At 35.1% G+C, this 23311-nt stretch overlaps 1 protein-coding gene across 35 annotated transcripts in view; it reads left to right on the top strand.

Moving 5' to 3' along the window:
- Positions 1-23311, top strand: part of BTBD10 (BTB domain containing 10) — a 75653-nt gene that overhangs the window by 11021 nt on the left and 41321 nt on the right. For 10 of the 35 annotated variants that reach the window (XM_078340591.1, XM_035265873.3, XM_078340590.1 and 7 more), the window contains exons 2-3: positions 8025-8180; positions 19556-19609. The exons of 3 other annotated variants lie outside the window; for them this stretch is intronic. In XM_078340591.1, coding sequence (XP_078196717.1) covers positions 8039-8180; positions 19556-19609 — 196 coding nt within the window. In that variant the 5' untranslated portion in view covers positions 8025-8038. Of the gene's footprint in view, positions 1-8024; positions 8181-8698; positions 8838-13350; positions 13606-19555; positions 19610-23311 lie in introns of those variants that run through there. 22 more of the 35 variants (XM_078340595.1, XM_035265874.3, XM_009007708.4 and 19 more) reach the window with 8 other exon arrangements.

Raw genomic sequence — 23311 nt, 5'->3', positions numbered from 1 at the left:
TTTGTGTGTATGTGTGTATTAGTGTAATGGTGTGTATAAACAAGGGCTGAGCAAATCTTTAAAACTTTATGTGCCTAGCACTGTGTTATATAAGGTATCCTGTCTAACAGTTTGGTGGCTAAAATAGTAATAGATTACGTAATGAGAATTGTGTCATTTTCATTTCATGTTTAAGGAAATTGGGGTCTTGAATATTAAGAAACTTTTACAAAATCATACAAATTTTTTCTGATTCTAAAACTTCACTCTTGTGGCAGAAGTAGAAATGAAAACTCACCAGTTTTCATTATCAAAAGTTTATGTATTTGGGAGGCGGAGGTGGGTGGATCACAAGGTCAAGAGATCGAGACCATCCTGGTCAACATGGTGAAACCCCATCTCTACTAAAAATACAAAAAATTAGCTGGGCATGGTGGCGTGTGCCTGTAATCCCAGCTACTCGGGAGGCTGAGGCAGGAGAATTGCCTGAACCCAAGAGGCGGAGGTTGTGCTGAGCCAAGATTGCACCATTGCACCCCAGCCTGGGTAACAAGAGCGAAACTCCATCTCAAAAAAAAAAAAAAAAAGTTTATGTATGTCGTTTGTGGCAGTGGTGGGATGGCTATTGATTAAGTATGGTTGGTATGGTAATGGGACAGTGTGACTTGGGGTTTTTGATCAAAAAGTAGTTTCATTATGCCTTGCTAATATATTTGATGCTTTTAAGTGTTTATTAAAATCATTGCTGTTTTTTTTAAATTTAAGTGAAATACAATTACTTCTTTCTAGTATATAGTTCTGTGAGTTTTGATTAAAGCATACAGGTGTTTAACTACCACTACCACAATTAAAGTACGGAATAGTTCCATCACTCACCAGAATTACTTTGTGCTGTCCCTGTGTAATCACTTTAGCCTTAACTCCTGGCTGATCTGTTCTCTGTCTTTATAGTTTTGTCTTTCCAAGAATGTCATGGAAGGGAAATCATATGGTATATAACCTTTGAATCTGGCTTCTTTCACTTATCAATGCTTTTAAGATTCATTCATTTTTTGTGTGTATTCAGTAACTTACCTACCTATATTATTAGATACTGTCCCTCCTGTCTCTGAATCTCTTTTCAATTTTCTTCAGTCTTTCTTGCTCTTTATTCTGTGGATTGGGTAGTTTCTGTTGATCTGTTTTCCAAGTTCCCTGGTTGTTGTTATTGTTGTTGTTATCTCCATATGCCATTGTTTCTACTAATTTTTTGTTTTAGTTTTTGTTCTTTCAGCTGAATTTTCATTTCTTTTGATAGTTGCCACCTCTCTACTGGTATGTCCTTTGTGTCTGTCACCCAGACAGTGCTCTTCTTTAATTCTTTGTATAGACTTTTTCTTTAATTGTTTGAATATATTTATAATAGGTGTTGTGAAGTCTTTTTTTGCTAAATCTAACATCTGAGCCAACTTGGAGTCAGTATCTGTTGTCTGCCTTTTACTGTTTTAATTATTTGCATGTCTCAGAATTTTTGGTTGAAACCTGGGCATTGTAGTATTTTTATGAGGATTTGTTGTTTTGTTATTGTTTTAGAGAATGTTAACTTGCCTGGATTCAAATTGCAACCTTGTTTCTCTTGAAGTATACAAGCAGCTGCCATCTGTGCTTATTGCTTACTTCTTCTAACTACTTACTTTTTCAGCTTGTTTTCCTTGGGGTCAGGGCAAAGGTAAGACTTTCCTGCACCTCTGTAATCTGGTGTCAGCCAAGAATTTGGGCAGATATTATATTCACATTTTGGAATTCACCCTCTCTGTAGGTTCTTTACTTCTGAGAATTCCCTGTTAATCTCCAGTTAACCTGCTAGTGGTGGTCTTTGTCCTCTTATACGCTAACCAGTGAGGGATTCAGATTTCTGCTGCTGGAGGTGTGTACAGTTGGGGAATACGTTTAGCTTAGAAAAAATCAAAATCATGTCTCATACCATGCAGCTTTCAGGGTGGAGTCCTCTGGTCTCTGCCTGCTTTTTTGTCAGGCTCGGTGGGGTCTCTCCTTTACCGCCCGTACATGTGTAATTTAGCTATCAGCCAGGGATTTGAGCAGAGTATATGCTCAGATTTTGGGCCTCACCTTTGTTTATTTCTTTCGCTTCCACTATGTCTACCTGAAATTTCAGCCCTGAGGTTTTTTCTACCAGTTTGAGCTGTGTGGCTGCCTGATTGCCTGATTTCCTTCACCATATTTGTGAGGTATGGGGAGGCCGCTCAGCAGAAAAACTTCTGACTTCGTGATTCCGTTCCTTCTAGTTGTAGTTGTTCAAGAGTCAGCTCTTCTTTCCCTGCTGTCTGCTTTTGGACACTTTCCACTGCTTTTAAATAGCTGTTTTTTATAGTTTACCCAGATTTAAATAATTGCTTTCTGTTGGAGGTGTGCATAATCACTTCACCTGGCTGTGTTTGCAAGAAGTTTTTTCCATCTGTCTGATCTCGTTTTCTTTTAAAAGTTGCTTCCACCTGTTCTTTGTCCTACATTATTATCTGTGGTAGTTTGCTATCCCTCAAGGTCTCTCTTCCAGTTCTCTGTGTTGCTAAAGATGACTGTTCAGTTCCTTGTCAATTGATTTTTGAATTTATGTTACACTTCATGGGAAAATTTAGAGTAGATAAGCAATCATGAGGAAATTATAAACATTTTCTTGGTAGGTCTATTTATGTCATACATTTTCTGCCTTTTTGTTGATAAAGTCTCTCTTTTATTCCTGAGGAGAGAAGCTTGTCAAGTGATCATTAGTTTCTGGTCCTTAGAATTCTTCCTACATGTAGGCCCCTCTGAAGGCCTTCTTCATAGTTAGTGCAAAATTAACTTTGTGAACATTCAGGTGTTTGCTCTTCTGTCTGCCACTATCGAGTGATTCTTTTGCTCTTTGGGGCTATCTCTCCTCCTTTTGGTCATTTTCACATAGAGAATGTCACTTTAGGACATGTAGCTGGCTCAGGTGTCATCTTGGCTTCCTCCTGGTCAGTCTATACCATCCATATATTTGGATATTTGGACTTCTGTAGCTGAAGGCAACCCTTGTCTTCCGGTTCTGGGATCAGTATGTAATTCTATCCACTTCACTATTCTCCCTCTTTTACCTTTCAGGTCTTTCTAGTAATGGCTGCACATGAAATATTTTGTCTGTCAAGTTTGAGAGAGAAAAGTAATTTTACATTAACAGAAAAGATTTTGTGTAATGACAGTATGCTATGGTTTGACCGTGTCCCCAAAAAATCCATGTGTTGGAAACTTTATCCCCAGTGTAAAAGTGCTGGGAGGGGCCTAATAAATGTTGATTGGATTGTGAGGGTGGAGCCCTTATAAATGGATTAATGTAGTTAATTTCAGGAGTTGGTTAGTTTTCAAGAGAGCTGATTATTATAAAAGCATGCCCAGCCCTTTGTGTTTTCTTTTGACCAAATTCTCTTGCCCTTCTACCTTCCGTTGTGGATGACACGGCATGAAGACGCTTGCCTCATGCTGGTGACATGCTTTTGGACTTTCTGGTCTCCAGAACCATGAGCTAAAAGAATTCCTGTTCATTATAAACTACCCAGCGTTAGATATTCTGTTATAGCAACAGAAAATGGACTAAGAGTAAGATTTTAATAGGATGGACAAAGCCAGAAGGTGGCTGAGATTTAAGAAACACTGTTGGTAATAAGCAAAAGTGTCGATTTTTTTTTTTTTCCTTTATACACTCTGTTGGATTTGAGAAAGGTACCAATTTTTATATACTGAGCATGGTACATTGGAAAGAACATGGGCTTTTTGTTAAGACTGGGATTTGAATATTAATCTCTAAGATTTCCTCATATATGAAATAGGATAAGAATATAGAGTTGTTTCAAGGTTTAAATAGGAGAAAGTATATAAACTTCCTAAAGCATCAGTAAGTAGTGAAAATAGAGTAAGTGGTCTCCATACACTATGCATTGTCTTTGTTTTGTTTTGTTCTTCCGTGTATCAATACCATTAATTGATACTATCTGGAAATAGTGTCCCAAAGAGAAATTCTTTATTTTGTTACTATAGCCTTGAAGATTTTGTCTGTCCCTTACCCCCAACTCCTGTTTCGTCAGAATGTCCCAGAGAAGGGAAAGTAATTGCATCATCATTTTCTCAACTTTTGGCAGTTTCCTGAATGCCTGCCCCTAGCCAACAGGCCCAGTGCTTCCAGCCTCTGTACGGATGATTTCTAGATTATTTTGAATTTAAATTTATTTCTATCATGCTTAAACATAGTAATGAACAGTGAGATATTTTCTGGGAACTTTGGAGTCACGTGGTAATTATTTTTTGATTATTACAAGATTCTAATAACAATAAACTTTAGTTTTAGAAATTGGGGATTCCAGTGCCAGATTCTGAAGGACCTTTTTATAGTAAGGAGTTTAGATATAGGCAGTGAGGAACCATGCAGTTTTTAGGAAGGCGGTTCTGATTGTAGTAGAGCCAGTATGGAATTGAATGGTGGTAAGAAGGTCAGCCAGAATTTTTACTGATAGATGATAATGGCTTAAATAAAGGCAGCATTTTTATGAATGAAAGGGAGAGAAGGAGTCAAAAGAAGATTCTAAGGTAGACTTGATATGGGGAAATGAGAAAGAACTCAAGAATGACTTCAAAGTTTTTAGCTTGGTGAATAGAAGTGACATTAATTGATGTGAGAGGCCAAGATGATGAGATAGTTGAAGTTGGGGTGCCTATTAAATAATTCAGATAGTAATAATGCAAACATAGATTCTATATAGTGTATAAATTCTGATATTCTCAAGGGTTTGCTCCTCATTTCTGTTTTGTTTGCTGTCTCACTCGACCCAGCCAGTAGAGAAAAGGGAAGATGGAATTGTAATGAGCCCCAAGATTTAATGAGGATGAAAGATAAGGCAACAGTAGAACTCGAATAGAGGTGCTACAGGTGGGAGAGAGATGCAGGTTATGGAAACATGAGAGGAGTCTTTTTTCCCCTTACTAGGATGAGTTTTTGAGCACAGGAATAATGTCTAACTTACTTCAACATCTTGCATATTGGCATATTGTAGCAAATGCTCATAAGTGCTTGAATGAATGAATGAAATCAGACAAATATATATAATGTCACTGAGTATGGCACAGCAGAGGTTAAAACTGAAGACATTATCAATTATTGCAAAGTAGTATATAATGTGTGCCAGTAGCCTTTTAACCTTTTACAGTTATAACTTAGCTTACTGATAAAATTTTAAATCATTAGCATTTTTGTGTATTTTTACACAAACATAATGTGTTTTATGTAAAAAAACTAAGTTTATGTAAAAACTAAGCCTATCTTTGCTTACACAAACATAATAAAACACATTATGTCTGTGTAGGCAAAGATAGGCTTAGTTTTTCCAAACATTTCAACTTGAATTCCTCTTATCTTTTAGTGTGCTTGTAACCTTATGACTATTGAGAGTGAGGGCTGGGGAAAAATCTTTCATGTGGTGATACCTGAGTTTTATTGACAAATGAAATGTGAGTATGATTTTTCAGCTGATATTAGAGCAACTTCATCTGCACATTCATTACTTTCTCATGGGTTGCTGTGAAATACATGCTAATTACTTTAAATAGGATTCATTAGGAAAACGTATGGGTATTTCCCTCTTGCTACCTGTTTACCATCCAGTGTAATGGTGTTAGAAAATCTGAATCTGAATTTGCCTTGCTTATCAATTCTTTGTTTTTGATCACTGCCACCCATGGTTTAGGATCGTTCTTCCTTCAGTGGACATCTGTGGCTATCCTGTTCAGAAGAGTATGTGATAATTAAGGATAAGGAAGACATAAAATGCTTTTCAAAGATACGTTAGTCTGTATTCCCAGCTTTTCTGGAGGCTGACATGGGAGGATCACTTGAGCCCAGGAGTTGGAGACTGCAGTGAGTTATGATTACACCACTGTACTCCAGCTTGGGTGGCAGATTGAGACCCTGTCTTGAAAGAAATGGCTGGTCACAGAGGCTCATGCCTGTAATCCCACCATTTTGAAAGGCTAAAGATCGCTTGAGGCCTAGAGTTCAAAGAAAGACAGGAAGGAAAAGAGAGAAAAAGAGGAGGAGAAGAGAGAGAAAGAGAAAGAAAAGAAAAGAAAGGTTAATCCCTGAAATAGTTTATACTTGAGGATATGTAGAATAAGGAAAGAGTGTTCTAAATCTCATTCTACAGAATCTGCCAAATCGCCCCGTCTTTATTTTCCATCATTGTTTCTTTCTACTGTCTTTCTACCTTTTGCATCTCTTTTGGTGACTGCTTTTTTTCTGACTTTTTCCTTTGTTTCTCTGATTTGTTCATTCTCTCCATTTTCTTCTTTTTGACCTCATCTCTTTGGTACAGATAACTAGTCATAATATAAAGTTGAAATTTGTAAAAGTTTTTTTTGTAGTGAATACATTTTTATTTTTATAATCTAAAACTGAGGTGAGATTGACATTTTTATATTCAAAATAATTCATGGTTTTTATAGTCATCTGATAACCTGATTTATGATACAGTCATTCTTAAGGAAATAACAAGTAGGAAATAGTTTTCCTTTTCCAGGAGTATTTGGCAAATAAACTATGTGACATTTGCTCAGGAATTTGAATCAGCCATTTATTCAAAGGAAGAATTTGAATCAGCAATTCTTCCTTTCCCCCTCTTCTTTTATTTTTATTTCACTCCTGGATCCTACCTACTTATTTATATATTATATGAAATGTTCATTTATTATAAAATTTTCAACTGTTTTTAGAAAGAGGGTACTATGAGAAAAAATTACACAGTAGTAAAATGGTTTCTCTAAAATGAAAATGTATCTTCTACTGATTTTTGATATGAACACAATTTTAATGAGTTTATCTTTGGCATTCTTTGTGAAATTGTATTGCATAGAACTCAGGAAAGTATAGTATTTTCCCAGTTCTGGAATTTCCTTTTGACTTTTATGTACAACTCTACTTCACCTCCCACCATCAAACCCAGCTTGGAAAAGTACATAGAAGGTATGCAGGAGCAGGTGTCAGGAAACTTGGGTTCTAGTCCAAGTGTATAGTTTTCTTTAAATTGTTTAACTTTATTTGGTTTGTCTTTTGGTGTCTGCAATTTCTGAAAGTCAAATCATCTATTTCCAAGCAAATACTCTAGTCTGAGCATTTTTCAGGATCAAGATTTTATTTCACATAGTGAATTATCATTGTTCTTTATAATTCCACCATTTACTAGCATTGTGACCTTTGGCAAAGTTACTAAAATTCTGAGGCTTTCTATTCTGTATATGGAGGTCATAATGCCTTCATTGCAAGGTGATTATGAAAGTTAAACCGGATAGTGAATGTGGTTTAAAAGTGTTTAGTTCAGATATTCTGTAAGCTATTGTTAAGTGAGTTCTCCTATAATTTCGTCTGACTATAGTAGAAATAGCAGTTACAAGCCTCACATGTGAAAAGGCGTAAAGTATATGAATTGTATTGATAAAACATTTTTATGATAATTACACTGTAAGATAACATCAGAATGTTTATATACATTTATTTTTGAGTAAAAATTAAACTTCTATTTAGTGTTTAACTTCATTTAAAAAATTCATCAAAGAAATAATAACATTGGTTATTTGGTTTTACTAGATGCTTTCCTAAGCATCTTTTAATAATTAGAAATGTGTTCCAAGTGAAACTTTGTCTAAAGGAATCATTCTGTGGAATTGTTTTGCCTTTTTGGAACCATATTGATGTTTGGATACATGAGGCACTTATGCAGCAGTTGTTTAAGTATATTTACTAAATATAAACAGCACATTATTCTACTGTTAAATAGTGGTAGCAGATTTATGAAAAGTACCTAAAAAGACTTCTGGTGTTTATTTTAATCTGATTTGTGGCATTTGTATGATTAGTATTTTATAATCTATTCATCACTTTAAAAATATGTCACAATAATATCAAGTCTGTACAATTCTTCATACAGGAATGACTATTTTATTTTTCATGCAATAGATTTAAAGGTCAACACTGCTCTTTTATGTAGGTTATGGGTGCTACATGTGTGCTTTCAGAGCAGTAGTGAGGAAGCTTGGAGTGGGATGGCAGGACGGCCTCATCCCTATGACGGTAACTCCAGTGATCCAGAGAATTGGGATCGGAAATTGCATAGTAGACCTCGTAAACTTTATAAACATTCAAGGTAGGTAGAAAACATGTATTTCACATATGAAAACTCTGCTAAAACTGATTGTAAAGAATACTACTGTATTTGGTTGTAGCAAGTCCAGTCAGAGGATGGGGGCTGTTATACATAACATTATGAATGTTTGTATGTCTCCATAAATAACTTTTGGAGAAACATTTATTTTTAATTTTTTAATATTTGTATTTTAATATTTATAGCTGACTCTAAAGATGGTAAAAATCACCCTAGTTGACTCCATAAATAAATGGTATAATTGACTTAATTGGGAACTCTGACATGACAGGTTAGTTAATTGTATTTAAAACTCTCTGTTAGGAATTTATCTTGTGCTCTGAATACATTGCATATGTACCTTACACAGGATAATATATAGATTTATGTCAGTGTTTACTTTATTTTTAATTATCTGAATTTATATTGCTTTGTCATCCTCATGAATGAGAACAGTTAATTTTTCTGGAATGACTACTGGCTTATTTAAAGTATGATGCATGAAAGAAAATTCATTTCAGGTTTCAGCCCATCTGCCTATTACTTTTAAAACTTCCATTTTCTGCTGTGTAACTTAATGAGGAATACCTCATTTTATACACTTTGTGATCTGAAATCTTAAGATGTTAATTGACAACTCATAAACCTCATGTATTGCAGGTATGTAAGCATGTTTTCATAAAGCATAATCTATGAATATTACTTAGGGGATATTATTGAACATTTAACTTACTTAAATATAAAATTCTCCTGACCACTGATAGCAAAAACCAGCTTTCTTAGAAAAAAAAAAAAGAAAGCCATAATATAATGCTGAAATAGTTTTTGTGATTTTAAAGAAATACTTCAAATACTTTAAAACTTTATGCTATAGCTAGAAAATATGATTGATTGGTATTTTTTAAGTCTCCTGTTAAGATGTTCACCTTTATTGTGGGCTTTTAATGTGATGAGGTCTAAAATGTTAATGTTGACTTTTTTATAATTGATAAGTTCTTGACAAATGGTGTTAGTGTTTTCTGGTGTTTTTTTTGTTTTTTATGTCTGTTCATTTCTGTGTGTGTGTGTGTGTGTGTGTGTGTGTACGCATGTGGGTGTGTGCACATGCATGTGTGTCCAAACTGGGGCTTTTGTTCTTTTTCTCTATGTTATGGATATTATTTTGTCATTTAGATTAACGAGGCATTGGTTTTGCCAGGCGCTCATGCCTGTAATCCCAACACTTTGGGAGGCCAAGGCAGGCAGGTAGCTCACTTGAGGTCAGGAGTTCGAGACCAACCTGGCCTCAACCCCAACATGGCAAAACCCCATCTCTACTAAAATTACAAAAATTAGCTGGGCATGGTGGCGTGCATCTGTAATTTCAACTGCTTGGGCGGCTGAGGCATGAGAATTGCTTGAACCTGGGCGGTGGAGGTTGCAGTATGCTACTGCACTCTAGTCTGGGTAACAGAATGAGACTTTGTCTCAAAAAAAGAAAAAAAGTTATTGGTTTTATCACATTAAATGTGGGGCTGTATTTATACTATGCTATATATATGTATTTTTTTCAAGTGAATTATATCGTATTCATCATAGTTTGTGCATTTTTTCTGCTGAGGTACAATACTGCATTATATAATGAAGAGGTGACAAGGGAGAAAATAAACCATTGTTTTATAAAAGCTACATACATATAGTGGGAAAAATGTATAAAAAGGAACAGTACATTTTTCATTACTGTTGTTTCATTGTCAACAATGAATACCAAAGCCCTTCTTGATAGCTGTAACATCAGTAACTTTTTAGTGCTGTTTTTAAAATTTTTTTATTTTTTATTTACTTTTATTTTTTAAATTAAAAAAAAATTTTTTTTTTTTGAAATGGAATTTTGCTCTTGTTACCCAGACTGGAGTGCAATGGCGCGATCTCGGCTCACCACAACCTCCGCCTCCTGGGTTCAAGCAATTCTCCTGCCTCAGCCTCCCAAGTAGCTGAGACTACAGGCACACGCCACCATGCCCAGCTAATTTTTGTATTTTTTTTTTAGTAGAGACAGAGTTTCACCATGTTGACCAGGATGGTCTCAATCTCTTGACCTCGTGATCCACCCGCCTCAGCCTCCCAAAGTGCTGGGATTATAGGCGTGAGCCACCGCGCCCGGCCAATTTTTTTATTTTTTGAAATGAGTTCTCACTCTGTCGGCCAGGCTGGAGTTCAGTGGCATCATTTCAGCTCACTGCAATCTCTGCTTTCCAGGCCTAAGCAGTCCTCCGTCCTCAGCCTCTAAGGTCCTTGTCCTCTCTAGGACCACAGGCACATACCACCACCAAACAGATTTAATTGGAGCTATTTTTAGGTAGACTGCAGCAACATTAATGTAGAATAGAAAATAAATACCAGTGAATTGATTTTTTTTAATGCAAAAACTGTGAAGTCCTTTAAATGAGTTTATTTTTGCCTTATTCATGGAAAATCTGCCCAAGGAAGAACTTTTAGAGACCTCTTGTCCCTATGTGCTTAGGAACTTAGGACACTTAAAAAGTACGATTTGACTTTTTAAAAAGTATTACTTTTTGAATTGATAGTAAGTTAATTGGCTGAGAGGTTTTAAAAAGTAACAGCGAGTAACTTGCCCTCAGTTCAGGAGCGATTCAAAAGTATGTCACAGTACTGTTTTAGAATGCTTTAGTATCCACATACGGAACTCTGAGAGGACAGTAAGGCACTTAAACTATGGTAATGAGTTGTAAAGTAAGAGTTCAGAGAGAATCATTATCAGCTTGAGTAGGTGAAAATGAGACTTGAACTAATCCTGGATGATTAGAGTATTAGGTAGATGGAGGACATTTCTGGCAGGGACCTTCAGATTACCTTGCCTGGGTCTGAAGGTAGAGCTCTGTGGATAGTATTATTGTTCCCATTTGGCAATTGAAAAAAACGAAATTAGAAAACTTGCCCAGGACCATCCAACTTGTAAATAGCACAGCTGGGATTTTTCAAATTTTAAATAACTTATTATGATATATTTTAAATACATGCAAAAATATAATGAACTCCTGTTACTCATCACCCAGCTTCAAGTTACCAACTCTTGGCTGATTTTGTTTCATCATGCCTCTACCTACTCTCATTCCTTTTTTTGAATATTGTGTATTTTATTTAGGGATGTTTGAGTAAATGAAACCAGACTAAACACTGGCTTAAGTTAGGGGCTTATTTTTCTTATATATAAGAAGTCCAGAGATAGGCAATGGCAGATACAAGTTTAATGTTAGGGTCAAAAATCTCTTATTTTCTTGGCTTTCCCCTCATTATCACAAAGTGAATATTGTAGTTCCAGATATCATGTTCACTTTCTAAACAAAAAGGAAAAAGGGGACAATGGGGAAAGACTTCATTTATATCAGGAAATTAAATTTCTCAGAAACTTCTAGCAGATAGCTGCTTATAAACCAGTCATTGGTTAGAATCATGTCACATGGTCATCTCTGGATCGAGGAGACTGAGAAATAGTTTTTAAACTGGGTGCATTGCCACCTTGAACAGTTGGGGATTTAAATCTATTAACTTAAGGAAATAAGCGCATACTTTGTTGTTTTAGTTTTTGCAGGTGATCTAAATGTTGTCTTGTTGAAATTTGTGTTTTCTTTTGTTCTATTTATATTTTGGAATAGCCTGACTTTTTCTAGTCATGTACTTTTGATTTTTTCCCCACTTTTCCTTTCTGGCTAGGATAAAAATAAATTTTTTGATTCACAAAAGTAACAGCAGCAGTTACTATCTAATGTGTATTTACCATTAAGGTTTGAGAGTTTGTGAACATTGCCTGTGGTTTCTGTTCTAGCTAAACAACTTTAGGTACTTTTAAAAATTATTTAATTATTACATTTTATTTCTGATCATTTTCTTTTTTCAAAAGATTAAAAATTGGCACATAATTCTGTATATTTATAGGGTACATAGTAATATGATATGTATATCATATAGTGATCCTATCAGAGTAATTAGCATGTCCATCATCTCAAATATTTATCTTTTTTTGTGTTGGGAACATGCATTAAAAGGTGCTTTCTTTTTTAAACTTTCTTTTGAATGTAGATATATGTGTATCTCTTTAAAAAATTTGTTTACAGTTAAACTAGTGTGAACATGGATGGACTTTTAGGGTGTCTATGATCTCTCAGCAGGTGTATATGATTGAATTGCTTAAAATTTACTGAATTGGTTTAAAATTCTATTTGTTTATAAGTTGCTGAACTTGTTTCTGGGTGAGTAGTTGTATAGTTTTACAGCAAGTTGTATAGTTACATACTTGTATAACACCTATATGGAACAGTTTGGTAGCCTGCTGAAGATGTTAAAGATCATTTCAGTTGAAATATATTTGGCCTGAATTTGTGGCAGCTGCTTTTTAAATTATGAATTAGAGGACTTTTTGCTGTTTAAAAAAGAAAAAAGCACTTTTTCTGTATAAGGAGGTTAAAATGTCTAGATAGATGATAAAAGCTCTTAAATATTTGGATTGGGTGGAATATGACCACATGAAACTCAGATCTGCAGTCTGCTCAGGTTACTAAAGATAAATGCATCATACATTCAGTGTAGACTATGCTGCAGGGTTTCATTCCCATATGAAAGTACGCATGCTCATTTCTCCAGAGACTGCATAGTCTGAATGTTCCAGTTTCTGTTTTAAGTCACTTCATAGCCCTAGCAGCGGTTTAGAAATGCAAAAGTTTGGTTGCTTTAAAGAATAGTCTTTGAGTGCATTCTTAATTAAGTACAAATAATATTTTCTCTTTGATTTTTAAAGAGCTGTACTGCCAAGAATGGATACACAATAAAATATTGAAAGGAAAAAGAAAGTTGGCTGGATCCTAGTTTTCTAAACCCTGGCAAGCTGGCAGAGCTAGAATTAGCTTTACAGATGGCATTTGGCAACATATCTACATATCTCTAAGCCCTCAACTCCTGCATTTTGTTATGCCTGTCTATCAAGTACAATATCCAATCACTGCTCAGAGATGGAGAAATGGGACGATCACAGCTCACACGATGCTGTTTTGTTAGAAACGTCAGTGCTGCACAACCCACGGCTGAGTCAGTGTCTGTGAGAAAATAAACTGAATTAATATGTAGAGGGGGTTGTATCTCTGAACATTTAAAGCCTAAGTACTGCAACAGCATTATTACACAGTAGAGGGAGGAAGCTAAAGGAAGTCTATGGACAGGTGAGGTAGGGGGAGACTGGGGAATTTTCTGATTGTTCAGAGGAATCTTGAAGATGATGGAAATATCAGATGTGCTAAAGTTTCCTAGTAATGCCCAAGGATGCTGACCTGGCTTTCAGTGCTTCTTTGTTTGAAAGAGCAGAGTCCCTTTATACTCTGATTTCAAATTTTTTTTCTTGTTTTTGTGTGTCTACCTTGGCATATACTAAAGGAAGGTGTGTATTCATTTATTACATGATATCTCTGGGTTATAATTATTTACATATATGAATTTGAAAGAAAGATTGAGAGGGTTATGTGTGACCTTTGTTTCATTTACATGTCTAAATGTGAAAGATCATATATCTGATTTTCAGTTTAATGGCAAGTTACTTAAAATAAATCAAATATGTTTTCATTGTTTTTGTGGGTTCGATGCTTTATGTTTTATTTCAAGTAACTTGAGAATACATTGTGTTTGGTATTGTTTTATATGAATATCATTAAAAAATTTAAGGAAAGAGTAATTTTGAAATAATATTTTTGATGTATTTGAAAATAGAATTCAAGATAAATGAAATAATTGAAATAATTTTCTAAAGAAGGAGTTGAATATATTTTTACATTTGGATGAATTAAGGATTAATTGAACCATTTATATATAGTATTTTACAGAACTCAATGTACTTAAATGATAGAGCTCTAATTGGTTAAAATGACTATTTCAAGTCAGGGAACCTAGAATTTTAAGATGATCTAGCTACTACTGCCACTGAAGCAGGGAGTAAGTTCATGGATTAGTGAATATTATTTTTCAATCACCCAAAAATTTCTAAATAAGGATAATGGTTTTTCCTGTGAGATTTTTAAATCTTAACAGGTGATATTGTTCCCTTCATTAGGAAATTTTACAACAATTTAAAACATTTTGACAAATATTTTTTTTCCTTCTGTCTTTATTACCCTTATCCTACTGATCCTTCATTTTATATGGACTTTTGGGATATACAGCATTTTACATTCACTTTGTTTTTAATGTATTTAAATAGCTTATAACATTCTTTCCTTGAAGTGTAAGGAAGTTCTTATAATTTCCCCATTTAATTTCTAAAAGTTTGAATGGTCATCTTATGGTTGTCATCACTTATTTATATAGCTCAGTTCATGGTATCTTATATTGACTTTTTTTGTGGTTTTGAATCCAAAATTGTATTTCTAAGCTTATTAAATAGAGTTATAAAAGCAGAATCTCAAGCTAGACCTTTTAATCTTATACTTTATAGAATACTTTACCCTGTTCTGCTGATTCTTTTAAGATAATAGTGGCTGTCTTACTGTGAAAATGGTACGTATTCATTAGGTAAATTTGGTAAGCACAGAAAAACATGTAGAAGAAAATGAAAATATGTTTTTTTTACTATCAAAAGGAAAATAAATATTTTGGCATATAATTTATTTTTTTCTGTGTATATATAAAAATATAAAATGACACATATGCACTTAAAAAGACATTACTGTAGTACTGTTATGTAACCTATCCCTTAAAAAAGAGAAATTTAATTATGAACATCCTTTAGTCATGAAGTAATCTTCTGTTGCATAATTTTAAAAGATTACATAATGTTTTATACATATATATTTTGTAATTTACTTCATGAATCTCAGTTTTTCTGATAATTGATCACAGAAAAGATCAGCATGATTTCACAGCATAAATATCTCCAAAAAGAAAGAATGCCTAAAGGAGTTAAGTACAAATGTAATTTTGATTATTTTTTTGACAGAGAAAGATCTTCAGTGTGATTACACAGTGAACTCTTTAAAGGCATGCACATTACTTTTAAAATAAAGCAAATAGCTAAGATAACCATCATAATATATAAAAAATAAATAAAAAATCAGGAAAACTAGAACTTGTATGAACTGAGACTTCAGAAAAATGCCAAGACTACCAGAAAAGGTTTCTTATGTTACATTTCATGTAAGAAGAATAATCAAGGAAAGTATAATAATAATGCATGACAATGAGGGGGAAAAAATCCTTAGCTCTTGAAGCTCCTTTATCAAAGGGGAAGAGGAAACCACCATCACCTCTAACAGAATAAAAATAAGACAAACATTGATAGGAAGAACATAAACGCCAATATGAGTATAGAGGTAAAGAATGCATCTAATTAAATGAGTTGTTTCTGGGTCATTTTAAAACATCTTATAAAAGGAACTGCATTCAACACCGTAAAATTACTGGTATTATTTGTGATCTTTGAAGGTTTTAGAAGAATACAGGAACTGCTAAAAGATGGGAGATTCTGGGCTTGATTTTGAAATAGGTAGGAGATTTTGGAATTAAAAATGGAAAGGACTCATTTATGACTGACTTGAAAAACAGATTAAAAATGATTAGGAATAGATTTGTTAAAATTAGATTGTCAGACCAACTTAGATTTTTCTCTGATGCAGTTAGTAGACTAGCGACACTGTAATGTATTTGGAATTAAGCTTAGCTTTTGGTAAAGTCATTTGATATCCTTGAGTGTAAAGTGGGGGAACAATAAGTTAGCTACCAGCTGTTTGTGATAATTAATTAACACAGTTCTGACTTTACCCCATCCAGAGATTGATTGATCTTGAAAGGTGGCTTTGTTCTTTGCTTTGTCTTACTTAATGCTTATATGGAGAAAACAAATTACCAAATTTATCAGTGACAATGAGGAGTGAAGGATAGTAAATAATATACTAAATGATCCAACATTTTTGAGGCTGGGTTGTTGTACTAAGTTTAGATGAGCTTTTTGGGAGTTTATATGTAAGGCCTAAAAACCACCAGGATACATTAAGGTAGGAGCATGGCTCCACAGCATCACATGAAAAAGACCTGAGGGTGGTTGTTGACAGTAAACTAGATGTAAGGCAAAAGTATCATGTGTCTTCCCATCCTCTTCCTCACCCTACCCCTTTAAAAATCTCAATTAATGGAAAAGAAGAGTAGAGTAACTGTTAAATACCGAAGTATTGTTATTTTTAGTTCTGTGTATATTCAGGAGGAAGGATGTGAAAAAGTTGGATACCTTACCGGTTTAAGGAACTAAGAATTTAAGAGATATCTTGGGCCGGGTGTGATGGCTCACACCTGTAATCCCAGCACTTGAAGAGGCTGAGGCATGCGGATTGCTTGAGGCCAGGAGTTTGCGACCAGCTTGGGCAACATGGCGAAACTCCGTCTCTATTAAAATCATAAAAATTAGCCAGGCATGTTGGTGCACGCCTGTAATCCCAGCTATGTTTAAGCAATTCCTGTGCCTCAATTCTCTGAGGCACAAGAATTGCTTGAACCCAGGAGGCAGAAGTTGCAGTGAGCAAAGATTACATCACTGCACTGCAGCCTGAACAACAGAATGAGATTCTGTCTCAAAAGAAAGAGAGAAATCTTGTGACAGCTCTGGTTGGATATTAAGGAATGTTATAATAAGAGCTGTCTTCAGATATTTTAAGACTTTTCCTTTGAAAAGTAATTAGACTTGGTTTGTGTCAGACTTGTTTGAAGATAGGAGCATGGACCCTGAAATTGAACCCCTTGAATTTTTTGTATTCAGAAATCTCAGACCCAGCACTTAAATAACTATATGATTTCAGACACTTTTCTTAGCTGCTAATTTTCCATCATCTGAGCTGTAAAATGGGGATGGTTTTGAGGATTAATGTGCTCAGTATTGTTCTAAATGCCCAAGTGGTGGTGGTATTTGGTCCCAGCAGGTAGAGCTAAGGCAGTTGTTTTCAGCCCATGTGATTATGTCCTCTAGTGGGCATTGGCAATGTCTAGGGACATTTTGGTTGGGGAGCAGGAGAAAGTACTAGCATCCTAATGGATGGAGGCCAGGGTTGCTGTTAAACATTTTACAGTGCAAACAACATCCTCTTAACAACAAAGAATTATCTGGCCTCAAACTCTGAACTAGGATTAGGTAAAAAGGTTTAAGTCTTAATGTTAAGGAAAAACAGCCTAAGACTCAGAGCCCAAAACTCAGAGCTTTCCAAGCCTAGAATGAAACTTTTAAAAGAAAAAAAAGTTTCCCTTCCCTGTCATTAGTAGTAGGTCAGCCAATTCAAGGGGATTTTGTAGATGAGATTTAGGAATTAGATAAATGTTTGGACTAGATTTTCTAAAAGGTTTTTCCTGAACTTAGATTCTGTGTTTCTGTGGATATTTCTTAGGATAGTTAGACATACTGAATTACAACATCAAACGGCCTCTGATAGAAATTCTCTTAGTCTTTAATTTCATCAATCTAATAACAGTATAGTTTAGATTTTTAATTTTTATTTTAATATTTAGGATTTTAGTAAAAGGCATAATGGAGGGAATTTAATAGAAAAAGGTTGTTTTCAAAAGGTCATTTGGAAGGAGTGATTGTGGGATAGCTGTAATTTCTCTTTAGAAATCTGTTTTTTGGCTGGGCGAGGTAGCTCACACCTGTAATCCTAGTGCTTTGGGAGGCCGAGGCAGATGGATCACGAGGTCAGGAGTTCACGATCAGGTTGGCCAAGATGGCGAAAGCCCTTCTCTACTAAAAATACAAAAAATTAACCGGGCGTGGTGGCAGGTGCCTGTACTCAGGAGGCTGAGGCAGAAGAATCGCTTGAGCCTGGGAGGCAGAGGTTGCAGTAAGCTGAGACCGTGCCACTGCACTCCAGCCTTGGCGACAGGTGAGACTCCGTCTCAAAAAAGAAAGAGAGGAGAGAGAGAGAAATCTGTCTTGTGAAAGTAATTTATTAAAATATTAATAATCATTTGATAAATACATTAAAAACAGTCTTGCATTTGTACTTCATATCTTTTATACTCCAAAAGTTTTTTAAAATAATTACATTTTAAAAGCATTGCTTGGGCCGGGTGCGGTGGCTCAAGCCTGTAATCCCAGCACTTTGGGAGGCCAAGGCGGTGGATCACAAGGTCAAGAGATTGAGACCATCCTGGTCAACATGGTGAAACCCCGTCTCTGCTAAAAATACAAAAAATTGGCTGGGCATGGTGGTGCACGCCTGTAATCCCAGCTACTCGGGAGGCTGAGGCAGGAGAATTGCCTGAATCCAGGAGGCGGAGGTTGTGGTGAGCCGAGATCGCGCCATTGCACTCCAGCCTGGGTAATAGCAGCAAAACTCGGTCTCAAAATAAATAAATAAGTAAATTAAAAAAAGCATTGCTTGAAAAATATTGGTTGTGTATGCATTATAATATCATCTCAATCTTGAACGGTACCAAGAACAGTAAGTGGCACAGTGAAGTTATTTGTAATATTTGTTGAATGAATGAGACTACTCGGTAGATACGCAATAAACCTATCCAACCACTAATTTAGATTTGAACAATTTGTAATAGTGGCTAGCTGTTTTTAAAAAAATTTTTCATGGTAGGAAGTTGCTTGAGAATATTATGTATGCAGTGACTATCAACTTTCAAATTTGTATTTCTAGCCTAGACTTTTACCCTGAACTTTAGATTTATGTATTCATAAGTATACACAGACTTATGTACACTCAGATGTATAATAAGCATCTCACTTTTAACATGTCTAAGACATACCTACATTTCTAAACCTAGTCCTCTCACTTTTACTTGTATTCAGTAAATGGAACTTCCATTCTTGCAGTTACTCAGACCAAAATCATGGAGTCATCCTTAACTCGTCTTTTTTTCTCACCTCCTACATTTCATTGGTAAATTTCAGAGGCATATTCTTCAAAATATATAGTTTAGTCCACTCTTTACATGTAACTCTGCCATAATACTGGTCCAAGTCACTTTCAGCTCTCACCTGATTATTTACAGTAACCTTTGAAATGGTCTCTTGGTTTTTACCTTTGCCCCATTTCTCCCATCCTCCCATAGTCTATTTTTGCAGCTGGAGTGATCCTGTTGAAACATAAATAAAATCATTTAACTCACACTTGAGTTCTATCCATTTTACTCAAAAAAAAGCAAAAACCCTTTAAATATCCCTTCAAGGCCTATCATAATCTTGTAGTCTTGCCTTACAAAGCTCTGCCTTTTTAACATGGTTGTTCTTGTTTTTATGCTCTAGCAACCCTGGGCTTCTGGAACATCTTGAAAAAGGATAACTCTTGCCTCTGGGACTTGGATTTACTATTCCTTTCTGTATTTCATAGTTCTATTTTTTATTTTTTTAGGTCTTTATTTAGACATTTCTCCCTCAGAGAGTTCTACCTTCACCATTCAAAATGGTAATACTCTTTTTTTTATTACCCTTCTCTATTTTTCCTTATAACATTTATCACCATATGTTAATATCTGGGTCTTCATGTGACTTAAGTTGAAATTTGAAAAGATGTTCTTAGGCGCTGCTGCTGCTGCCATGGCCTCCCTAGAGTTGGTGACATATCTGGCAATGGGATTTTAGGAAGGAGAGAAAGATGTCAGGATTTAGAAATAGTATTAAAACTATTTTTAGGCTATATGTATTTCTTGCTGAAGTTGTCTTTGTGGGAGCAATCTGGGATTTAAGTATCATTTAAGATATTTTTATGGGAAAATATATCCAACAACAGACTTACAGGTGATGTTTGAGAATTTACGCTTTTCCATAATTAAGCCTTTGTTCCTTGGGAAACTGGCCACATAGTAAGCAGAATAGCAGAAAGTTTATAGAAGGCTACTTGACCAAACAAAGGAAATGAGAGAAATTGTTATTAAATCTATTGAAAATAGATTCAGAAGTTTGATAGCTTTTTTTGTGTTACAGTTATTGACATAATACAGTGCTCAGCAAACTTGTTCTGTGTAAGGCTGGATAGTAAATATTTTCGGCTATGGGGGCTACAGTCTCTGTCCTAACCACTCAACTTTGTCATTGTAGCATTAAAACAGCCATGAACAGTAATCATGAATAGACACTGTTGTGTTCCAATAATACTTTATTTACAGAATCAGGCAATGGGTAGAATTTGGACCATGAGCCATACTTTGCCTAATCCTGACTTAACACATTAGGGATGCTTATAAAAAGCAAATCAGTTACTTCAAAAGTGTATTAAAATAAAGTCATTTAAAAGTTTTAGTTTAAAAAACTGGAACAGAGGATATAGTATTTGTTAGAAGAGTAAAAAATCAGCTGATTTTTCTCCAAGAATAAAAGTAGCATTTAAAATATTTCTTCTTTATTGAGGTCAGATTAATTCAAATGGATGGGAATATTGTCAATGGTAAAAAATCCTCACAAACTCAAATTGTTTTTTCTGTTATGTAAATGAATCATCAACACAGAAGACTTTTATAACCAAGTGTGGGATGGCTTTCCCCACATACCAAGCAAGTGATCACTTCTGCAGTAGATACTAGGTAGATATCTTTCAATTCAGTTCTGACACTATTTTACATAGCATCAGATCCCACAGGTTGAGAACTGAGTTCCACAAGATTGTTCTCCAACTTCTGGTTCTAGTTGCAAGTCCCAGGTTCTTTTACCTGTGCTTCTGACCAACTAGCTGTAAATTGAAGACCCTACATCCCCCTCCTTGAGTTCCATTAGTTTGTTAGAGCAATTCACAGAACTCAGGGGAAACATGTTTACCAGTTTATTTTAAAGAATGTTACAAAGGATACAGATGAAGAGATGTATAGGGCGAGATATGGGGGAAGGGGTGTGGAGCTTCCATGCTCCCTCTGGTCATGTCACCCTCCAGGAACCTCTACCTGTTCAGCTATCCATAAGCTCTGCAAACTGCCCTTGTGGGCCTTTTATGGAGATATCATTGGCTAGGGATGATTGACAACCATGTGAAAATGTGATTGGACAAAAGAGGTGTAATCTAATTGTAATAAACTCAGTGAGGAAACCCAGCAAGGCCTGTCTGTTCAGATTCTTGGCCTTTCTGTGCAGCATTTCTTCCTCCAGGGTATGAGAGAGGCATACTCCTTCTGAAATGAGGGGCCTATTGCCTATAAGCAAACAAAGTAGGTCAGCGGATGTCTTCATGGCCGTTTCCATTACAGAGAGGCAGGGGAAGAGTAGAATTTATTTTTAGTTTCTAAGGCCTACCTTGGAGAAAAAAAAGGAGCAATGAAAAGAGGGCAGACAGGTGAAGGTCAGAGAAAGAGATTCTGTTTTCTGAGGCCTGCTTCTGAGGCCTAAAAATGCTCCCAACATTATAACAAGGGCAGTAGGGAGTTATGAGCCAGGAAACCTGGACAAAGCGTGTATGTGTGCGCACACACACACACATACCCTTTTATGGAGACATACATGTTTTTTACAGATATATGTATAGTTTTTTATATTACAGTTTTGTGTATTTGTCAACAATTTTCTGAGTGCTACATATATCAGCTCCTTCTGGAAATTTTTCTTATATTATTTCTTTGAAAGTGTTCTCCCCTCTATTTTCTCTGTTCTCTCTGGAACATGTATTAGTTGAATGTTGACCTCCTTCATTAGTTCTGTCTTTTTTATGCTTTCTTATTTTCCATGTCTTTGTATTTTTGTTCTTTTAAGGATATTCTCAATATTTTCTTTCAATCCCTCTAGTAACCTTGTAGCAATTTCTGCTATTATTTTGAATTTCTCAGAGCTCTTTCTTATTCTCTAATTTAAAAAAGTGCAGCATTCATGTCGTTATTTCATGGAGACATTTTTTATGTTATTGAATTTATAGTTTTGTGTTTTTTGGTCTGCATATTATTGCTTTTTAAAATTATATATATTAAGCTTTTTCATTGTGAAGTAATTTTAGATTTACAAGAAATCATTAAAAATCATACTGTGAATTCCCAGGTACTCTACTCAGCCTCCTTCAATGATAACATCTTAGGAAAGTGTAGTACATTATTAGAACCAGGAAACTGACATGGGTACAGTACTAATAACTAAATTATTGACCTTTCTTATATTTTTTCAGTTTTTACATGCACTATTTCTTTTTTCTGGTATGTAGTTCTGTGATAATTTATTGTATTTATAGATTCATGTAACTCCCACCACAATCGGGATATAGAACTGTTCTATCACCACAAATTCTCTTGTGCCTACCCTCCTTTATAGTTACACCCTCTCTCCAACTCTGACCTCTGGCAACCCCTGAATTGGTTCTACATCCCTGTAAGTTTGTCATTTTGAGAACATTATATAAGAGAATCATATAGCATATAAACTTTTGGGTTTGGGTTTTTTTCATTTAGCATAATGCTTTTGGGTCCATTCGCATTTGTTGCAGATATCAATAGTTTTTTAAAATTGCTGAATAATATTCTGTTGTATGGCTATACTGCAGTTTACCCATTCAAAGCATGGCATGGTTTGTTATAAACTTTGCAGTACTATTGGATTTTAAAAACTCTATACATACTAGTTTAGTATTATAAACTTTTTCCCCTTGTAGGAAAACTCCTCTTGTTTCATTGAACAGAACAAGGCCCTTATGTTTTCCTTCAGTTCTTAGGAACCTGCCTGCCATTTAAAACTGTTGCTGTAATTATAGTTTTTAAACAAATTAGGTGACAAAATCATATGCAGAAGTTCATACCAGATTCATATTCTAAAGTTTGATGTGAATTGATTTGCTTCTACATGTGATCTTAGCCTAAAGGCTGAGAAGTGATAGATTTGCTTCTGAGAGTGACTATTTTAATAAGATTTAAGTTTTTAGAAATTTCACTGCTTGTTGATTCACCCTATGCTTTAAAGCATGATTTTGAAACTAAGTGAAAAGTTGATATTAAAGAAAACAGAAGCATTAGTAAGTCATAAAGCTGCAAAATTTAAAAATGGAAATATTTTCTTTTGTGTTGAAGATGGGTTTATGTAACTTACTAGAGGTGCTTGAAAGTGATTGACATTTTTTAGTTGAAGAAAATTGTGACCTCAGAGGATCATGATTAAGGATTCTGATTTGGGTTTTTGTAGTAAGTTTATTGCGTAGTATACGTTGGGT

This window comes from Callithrix jacchus, chromosome 10 (genome assembly GCF_049354715.1).
Source record: "Callithrix jacchus isolate 240 chromosome 10, calJac240_pri, whole genome shotgun sequence".
Lineage (NCBI taxonomy): Eukaryota > Metazoa > Chordata > Mammalia > Primates > Cebidae > Callithrix > Callithrix jacchus.
Note: the sequence above shows the minus strand (reverse complement) of the source record. Positions and strands in the feature narration are given on the sequence as shown.